The 9,477-nt window shown below is 34.8% G+C and overlaps 1 protein-coding gene across 1 annotated transcript; it reads left to right on the plus strand.

Moving 5' to 3' along the window:
- Nucleotides 1-6,555: 6,555 nt before the first annotated feature.
- Nucleotides 6,556-7,571, plus strand: LOC117794129 (protein CWC15 homolog). Its single transcript, XM_034634615.1, has 2 exons — nt 6,556-6,750; nt 6,810-7,571. The coding sequence occupies exons 1-2, from the start codon at nt 6,620-6,622 to the stop codon at nt 7,453-7,455; spliced, it is 777 nt and encodes a 258-aa protein (XP_034490506.1). The 5' UTR covers nt 6,556-6,619; the 3' UTR covers nt 7,456-7,571.
- The last annotated feature ends 1,906 nt before the right edge of the window (nt 7,572-9,477 follow it).

Consider the following 9,477-nt stretch of genomic DNA (forward strand, 5'->3'; position numbering starts at 1 on the left):
TATTTATTGTGCATTAAAAATATAGTTATTTAATTATAAAGCGATTCGCCATATTAAAATCGCAACAAAATGTAAACAAACACCAAGTGTGGCCATATAATGTTATCGAAATGCACGGTCTCACATATTATCGAAATGAAATCAAAACGAAATCAGCCTCAGACCTGATTTCGTGAAATTTCTTAGGGCTGCCACACTTTCTGTATAATTTTAAATTTTTTAAATTTGCCTGGCAACCCTTCACATTTTTTATGGAGCAGCTCTGAACAGCTGATCGGCGAAATCAAATCTGTAACGAAACCAAATCCGAATCTGTTTCAGGAATCCCACCAATATGTCACGTTAAAATAGCTATACGGTAGGGCTGTTGATATTTTTAGATATATCAATATCAAAAATATTTATTTTAATTAAACACTTACAAATTTACATAAATATTTATGCGTTCTGTGAGATCCATGTTTTATTTTATGAATAGAAGTTTATCTTCGTAACTTACTCTTAAGGTAACTCCCCATTCTGCCTCCGTCCTCCACGACTTCCACCAATACCACCAACCAGAAGCGGTATATTTTAACAAAATTATTTTAATAATGTCGAAAAATAAAAAAAATGCCCTTTGTATGCAAAAACATCGACAGTAGTCCACCACATATCGACGTTTCCGATATTTTGCAAACATCGATGTTTCACTCGATGTTTTTCCACCTCTACTACTATATCATCATTCTACTACTCATCCCTAATCTCGATTTTCAAATTCTTGTAATGAACGCGCTACATTGAAAAGTTTTACGTACGGAAAGGACACAATCAAAAGATCAATCAATCAATCAAAAGAGTTGTTGGAGTACTACATCGCACGAAATTGAAACGATAACCCACCAATGGACAATAAGAAACTTTGATGTGTTATTTGATCTGGAAGCTTATGAAGGCTTAAATTCACCACAATGTTACGAACTGCTTTCTTCTCGGTGGGCCGCGCCGGCTGGCTCATCTCAGGGTAGAGTCCCATTCCTGGCCCGCAGTCCGAACAATCGATTACAGCATCGATACACAAACAGCTGTGCCGAACGGAACTACACAGCACTAACAACAAAAGACGACAGAAATTCACAACATAAACAAAAAAAACCTGCAATGAACTACAAAACGGTAAGTAAACAAACAAAGGTAAATATCTATAATACGGTTTTTATCTCGAAAAAAAAAACAAGTGGAAAAGGTTATAGTCGAGATCCCGACTATAGGATACCCGTATTTTTTAAGAATTTTTTTTTAAGAAAAAAGGATTTTGTTATTATTAATTTTTGTTATTTTATATTGCCTGAATCCAGTTGAGAATTCTTAGGCACAAGAATGACAGAAAAGTTTGCTTGGCATATTGTGTTGCTGTTGTTACTTAGTTGTCGATTCAAAAAATTTTAAATTAGCAACTTCTTCAGGTTTATAATTTTGCTAAATGTCAATCCCCTTGGTTAGCGACCTCTCTATATGGTAACCGGTGACTTGACACGCTTAACAACATACTACACTTGCATAAATGCAAGTAGTATGCTCAATACGATTCGATAGATGCCCGTTCCATCATCATTGAAGATTCATCGGTACCATTTGGGTTGAGTCGAGTAGCGATTCAAGCCGAATGTCATATTTGCGTCGTCAGAACCAGTTGAGAATTATTTGATGCATTTTGGTTAAGTCTAATAATATTAAAACTATTGCATACTCTAAGGAGCTAATTTTGCTTCAAGAGCTTCGGCATGTTAATACTGCTGTTCTACTTGTCCGATCTTGCTGCGATTCTATAGGATAATAGATAATAGCAACTCTAATACCCACAAAAACGTATTATCTTAAATACTGTGGGTGTGGTGTTTTTTCGCGATTTGCGAGGGCGGAGGGGGGCGTGATAAAAATGTAAGACAAACTTGACCTGCGTGGTGTGTAGAGAAATCTGCGAGCCAAATTTGGTTATTCTATCTCTTTTAGATTTTGAGATCCTTTTGTTTACTTGTCCGATCTTGATGCAATTCGGTGGGATAATAGATAATACTAATAGATAACGTTTATTTTCACAAAAAACGTATTATCATAAAAACTGTGGGTGTGGTGGTTTTTCGCGATTTTCGGGGGCGGAGGGGGGCGTGACTTAAATTTGAAACAAACTTGATCTGCGTAAGGTATATAGAAATCTGTCTGTCAAATTTGGTTACGCTATCTCTTATAGTCTCTGAGATCCCTTTGCTCAAACAGACGAGCAAAAGGTTTTTCGCTATTTGCGGGGGCGGAGGGGGGCGTAGCTTCAATTTGAAACAAACTTGATCTGCGTGGGGTATATAGAAGTCTGTGAGTGAAAGTTTGGTATATCTATCTCTTATAGTCTCTGAGATCCTTTTGTTCATACGGACGGACGGACGGACAGACGGACAGACGGACAGACACACATGGCTATATCGACTCGGCTATTGATGCTGATCAAGAATATATATACTTTATAGGGTCGGAGATGCCTCCTTCTCCCTGTTACATACATTCCAACGAATACCAATATACCCTTTTACTTATTTTTTAAGTAACGGGTATAAAAAATCAAATAGGGGGTGATTTATGATAAATTTATCAGTAAAAATTAGATTGGTGACTCACTTGATTTATTTTTAAAAAATCTTTGAAATTTTCATACAAAATTAAATTTTGCATGGTTGTATTGTGCAATTGGTCACTATTTTGTCCGTTTAGCAACACTACTTTTGTAAGCACTTTGTTCAAGCGATCGGAGCGGATCGTTCAAACTGACCGTTTGATTCGAATGGTCAGTTCGAATCAAATCGTCCGCGACCATGCTGATCGTTTGTGAGCGTTCGTTTCGATCGAATCACGAGTCATGATTGAACTTACTGGTTGATTTGATTGTTACAAAAATGAATTATTATTTATTATGTTTTTATGTTTAACTTAATTTGTTCTTATAAATTTTGATTTCCTTTATAATTTTTTTCAATAATGATAAACAAGTTAAAAAAAATAATAAAAAGTGCGAGAACTACAAAAATAAGAAGAAACAAAATGTCTAGTTTTTCGCGACTGCGACTGCCGGCGACTTCCAAAAGTCGCACTTGCTGCTGTCAGCTACTTATGCTTACGATCAAAAGCAACTGCAACGAAAATCAAAAGCAACCAACAGTCGAGATCATCGATTTTCGCGACTGCGACGACTTCTGAAAGTCGACAGTTGCTGCTGCTTCAACTTACGCTCACGATCGAAAGCAACAGCAAAGCGGAAAGCAAAAAAACGGTAATCGGCGACTGTTGATGCTGTTTGATTTTGGTCGCTTTTTCATTTTTGCTTTTGCTTCGACTGCGACTTCTGTTTATTTCGGAAGCAGTTTTTTAAACACTGGAAATATATTTCTCCTTCTGGTCGAAATTAAAGGGTCGCCACCCCACCGTACATAAATAAACTATCGATAACAATATATTTAAATAAATAACAAAAAATATCGACTAAGCCGATAATAACAATTAACACAACAAAAGAATCATCGAGCTGGCACAAACGGTTAAACATGAACATAACAACAATTTCCAAACAGCGGAAGTGATCTGCAATTTGGATTAAAGCTATGTAATTCAGAGAACTACATCTATGTTAAATTATTGAACTTAGCGAAAAACTTAAAATATAAATGCAGTATGGAGATTTGGTTGCAAACTCGTTCAGAAGATAACAAATATTCCTGTTTCACATTACCTGATGACACTAAATTATATTTGAAAATCATTAAATCAATGTCCAAAAAACAAGATATATTAAACTGTCTGATAACTGTAATAAAAGACAAATTCGAACAACAAGGTAATTTTAGAAATAATGAATTTTCTCAAGTAGCTAAAGATCTCGGCGTTTTACTTGAAACAAAGGAATTTTTTGATGTGTCAATTATCACAGCCGACAACCAAGTGATACCAGCTCATAGGAACATAATATCAGGTAAATACCCAATGCAAAAAATCAAATAAAATTTAAATATACTTTATATTGTCATTTTAGCACGCAGCAAAGTCTTTGTGGCAACTTTCAAGGAAAATACAGCGAAATTTGTTGCCATTAGCGATTTCTCTGACGATGTTGTCATGGAGCTGCTAAGATTTCTTTACACCGGGGAAGCCTTTTACATAAATGAGATGGCTGCTTATCTGATGGCATTAGCCGATAAGTAAGAGTTCGATAGTCTGAAGAAGATGTGTGTTGAATCTATGGTCGAGCATTTATCCATCGAAAATGCACCCTTAGTGCTATGGGCAGCCAATCTACATAACGTGAAGGATTTTAAATCTGAGGCAATTCAATTTATTCAAAATAATATTCACATAATAAATGAGACGGAAAACTGGAGGGATCTAGTTGCGAAGATAGACAGCTGATATTAGACAGTTTTATCTATCAAAAGTTTCTTTAATTTAAACTAAATGATAAATTGAGTGAGGAAGGTAAAGAAGACAAAGTAATTAAAGAAGATAATCTCATTCAGAGATTTCTAATCAGATATGAGACACATACTGCACATATGATTCAGAATACAACAATAATATTGTTATAAACATGTAATCTACAATATTTAAGTAATAATTTTGATATGTATATACATTTAGTTATTTTTCTGTTCTAATTTGTATATATAAGTTGAAAAAATTTGATTTGTATTAAAATATAAATTTTTATTTCTCTGTTCTAATTTGTAAATTAACACAAAGTGAAATTTAAGAAAAAAAATGTAATTTTCATAATCTGTTTTGAAAAAGTTAAAAATTATTGCTTTCATTGTAATTAATTGATAAATTAATATATATAAGTTGAAATGTCATTTAATTTGGATGCATAACATGAGTATTACCAAATGAATTACACACCAAGGACATGAATTCGTACTTGGAGCATCTGAAATATAAAATAAAAATCAACACAAATATTTCCAGACACAAGTAATAACATCAAATCTGAATCTGTTTAAGGAATCCCATTAATGTTCTTAATATTTCGAACAATTGCAAAAAAAATAGATAGAGAAGAAATCACTGCGGACGGCAGTTCGCGCTCGCGACGAAAGCATCACGAAGGGTGCAAAAGGCGACTACCAATATGTATGGTATATTCGGCACTGCGCAAAAAGTAATTTTTGTTCGTCACAAAATTGGATATCAGAAATTTTGGGGCTAGAAATTGTTTCGTCACTAGACTTTTACCTCGTTTTAATTTCGAGAATTTCAAATATGGCGGGTATACACAAATTGACAGAAGAAAGTGTTTGGAAACTGTTTTTCTTAGACTATAAAATAATAATTTGCTTGCAAAACAGTATAATTAGAATTATAATATTTGTTTATAATGCCTAAGCTGCAATTCATACATTATCAGCGCCTCTTTATCTTCGACTTTTAAACCTATTTTCGTTCTCTAGGGTAGGTACTCACTTAAGTTTGTGAGGAGCGAAAAAAAGTGATATACTTTTACGCCTAGCGTCGCAAACTTGTGTGACCAACGCAACACCGAAAAGTAACCAATTGTTTAGTGATCACATTGGGGCGTCAGCTGTGGTTTGTTTACATTTTAAAATGCGCCAAACTTGGAAAATAAATAACAAGAATAGTTATTAAGATATGGAGAAGGGATTGTTGGCAGCTAAGCTGAAGGAAAAAGAGAAGGAGGAACGCAGGCTACGCGCATATTGGGTCAATCTATAAAAATTGCATCGAAATGCTTTTTTCATCCAACTCATATAGGAGGTGTACTTCTTCTTTTATCCACTTTATCTTATCGTCTGATTTCAAGAAGTCCAAGCGTCTTCTTTTCACTTTAAATTTTGCCATTTTTAATTCTATGTATTATCTCCTGTGTGCACAACAAACACTTGACATTTCACTTATGACTGTCCTAATATTGAACAACACATATAAATGGTCAGTCGACTGAGAAATATCAGCTCTTGCCGATAGTGTTGACAAGCGCCGCACCTTATCTGGCAACTCTATTTTCATGCTTTTTGTAAGTACCGCACCAGCGGAACTGAAGCGAGATAATTTATCTTGCGTTCCGCCACTGTTTTTTTATATGGAGTTTGGCTTAGCGAACGGAATTTTTTCGATGTGAATACCTACCCTAAGCTTGAATTCCCATAGCCCTTTCTTATCTGTCATATCCATCTGGGACATCTATAGTACTTATTCTGCATCTATAGTACTTATTCTGCATCTGCCTCAGATCAGACTTCGTGAAAACTTTTATTTTGACTGGAGCATATTGTTTGGAGAAGCTGTGAACAGGTGATCGGCGAAACCAAATCTTTAACGAATTTAAATCTGGATATGTTTTAGGAACTCCCCCAATAAAATTCGAATCAATTAATCATATTCGAATATTTCGTTCGGTTCCGAATCACTGAGCTAAATGAACTTCACTCAGTTCATTTAGTTAGCTCATTCACTTTACAGATTAGTTCAATTGAACTTACCGAACGATTTGATACAACTCTTCAAGCGTAATTATTGCAAATAGTTGTTTCAGTTGTTGTAAACGATTAAAGTTAGTTGATTTAAGAATTATACGAATAATATAATGACCACAGCAGCGCGACCAACATTTGATCCAGCTCGTGGCGGCTCTGGACGAGGAGAAAAGGACTTGAGCGCTCTGAGCAAACAATACTCAAGTCGCGATTTGCCTGGACACACCAAATTGAAATACAGGTAAATACGAGTGCATGTGTTATTTTGTATTTATCTAAAGTATAAAATGTAACTTGCAGAGAAATTGGCCAAGGCACTAGCGAGGAGGTTCGCAACCGCGACTTCCGCAAGGAGCTTGAGGAGCGCGAGCGTGACGCACGTTCCGGCACCAGTTCTGGCAAGGCACTGCCCTCCATCGTACGCAAGGCGATTGAGGCGAACAATGGCAGTGTCAACAAGCGGGCTAAACTGGAGAGTCACTCACAGCAGCAGTTCCATCAGCATCAACAGCAGCAACATCAGCAGCAGCAACATGTTGCTGCCAATTTGGATGCAGATGAGCCTATTGACAACGACAGTTCGGACTCGGACAGCGATTCGGAGGATGACGATGCTTCGCTCCTCGCCGAACTGCAGAAAATCAAACAGGAACGCTTGCAAGAGACCGCTCGCCGTGAGACGGAGAAGAAACGAGAGGACGAACGCATTCGCATGGAGAATATTTTGTCCGGCAATCCATTAATCAACTACGAGCCCGGCACAGCCGCTTCGGCAATTGGACGCACTTCGGCGAATGCTGGAGATCTGAAAGTTAAACGGCGCTGGGATGACGATGTTGTGTTTAAGAACTGTGCACGTTCAGCCCCCGAGAAGAAGACCCACTTTGTAAATGACGCACTGCGTTCAGATTTTCACAAGAAATTTATGGATAAGTATATTAAGTAGACCTAGATCAATCAATCACATCCAAAATGTTTGTATTAGTTTTTGGCAGATATTCATTCTTTTTTTTTTCTTTTATTTTGTTTTTCAAACAATAAATAATGCATCTTGAATAACCATTGCTAACATTGACTGTCAAGCTGTTTGTTTAACCCAATGCCTCCAGAGTGCGAAGGGCATGCAACCTTAACCAAAGTGTGAAACCGCAAAAACATCAGTAGCAGCAGAAGCAGCATTAAAATACCAAACCCTAAAACCTAAAGAAGTTGCCAAGTGGAACAAGGGGGCATATTGAGTACGTGTGCACGCAACATTATGATCATGATGATGATCGGTAGGGTCAGGGCAATTGTCGCTACTGATGAGGCACGAAGCAAAATCAATTTGGCAAGAAGGAGTAGGCAGAAAGCGCATAATAACTTGGTCAATTACGTGCCAGCAGCAGCAGCAACAACAGTGGGTACGATCGTTAATGATGATCCTCTGCAAGACCTCATGCAAATTATCAACTGCGGCCAGATAAAAATACAAAATACAAAATATCTACACATCTTAATGCTCCACATGCGCACTGCGAGCTGAACTTCGACTTGGACAATAAGCACACGTCCTCAGATCGTCAGGCCATCTCCTTGCCCTTTCCTTGCCCCCTGATCGATACTCGATCTTGATACTCAATACCCAGTGGCAGTGGCTCCCAAACAACGAAACATTTTTACGCTAATTTGATCAAAATCAAACAAAATTAACCCAGCCAATTTTACAATGATATTATCAGCAGTTGTCCGTTCATTTGCAAAAAAAAAATATTAAAAGTCGAGTGGGAAGTTCTGACTAATTTAGAAAGAATCTACCTTTTCTCTTTCACATAAGAAATAGTTTATGTACGATTTTAAAATTAGTACATAAATAATTTAAAAAAAAATGTTGCAATTGCGCATCCGATCCTTTATTACCAAAAAAAGGTTTTTACGCAATTCCAAATGCCAAAACATTTTTTTTTAAATTGTTTATGTACAAAATTTAAAATAGTTCGTTACGAAATTGGATATCAGAAATTTTGGGGCGCGGAAAGTTTTTCGTCACTAGACTTTTACCTCGTAGAGGTTTTTTTTTGCATGGATGGAAAATAATGATTATTTTGATTTCTTTAATTAAAAAAATTATCACTTTTAGTAACTTTAAAATAGCGTGAAATATACCAAAATTTCTCTTTATGGTTTCTGGTTTATGCTTTTTATTATTATTTTACTCATAAAATAATTTTTTGAGCAAAAAACTAAAACTCATGAAATAATCATTAGTTTTGAGCAAAAAAAAAATAAAACTTATTAAATAATGATCATTTCTTGAGTTTCATTGAGCAAATACAATAAATAAAACTCAAAAAATTTAATTTAAATTTGTAACTTATTTTTATCAACTTTCTAAATTTTTTTTAAATTTTTAAAATGTTTTTAACATGTATTAACATTTTTTTTAAACAATTATTAACATTTTTTTAAAGTACCAAATTTTCAAAATTAAAAAAAAATTCAATGGTAATGCTAATTAACATTCGATTTCATTAGCAATATTCAATGCCAAAAACATAAATAATTCATTGTTTTTAATGCACTACTAATTAAAAATTTGTAGCTTGCACTACTTTTTAAATGCTAGTGAAATAAAATTTAATTAGCACTACTTTTTTCAATGCCAATGAAATGGCAGTTTTATTAAAGAAATGGTTAATTTGTCAGAGACGGGCAAGCAATATATATAAATTTTTTCCATAAAAAGTCAAAATAATCATTTTCTTTATCAAAAATAAAACATGATCATTATTTTATGAGTTTTATTTTTTTTGCTCAACAATAATAATTATTTTTAAGTTTTATTTTTTTGTTCAATAGTATTCATAAGTAAAATAATAAAGATCAAAAATAATGATTATGCTCTAATTTTTACAATAAAACATAATGATTACAGTCCCAGTTTTCTTGTTTTATCTTCCGAAAATTTTTAGAGTTCTTTATGTAGACA

The sequence above is a fragment of the Drosophila innubila genome, chromosome X (assembly GCF_004354385.1).
Source record: "Drosophila innubila isolate TH190305 chromosome X, UK_Dinn_1.0, whole genome shotgun sequence".
Lineage (NCBI taxonomy): Eukaryota > Metazoa > Arthropoda > Insecta > Diptera > Drosophilidae > Drosophila > Drosophila innubila.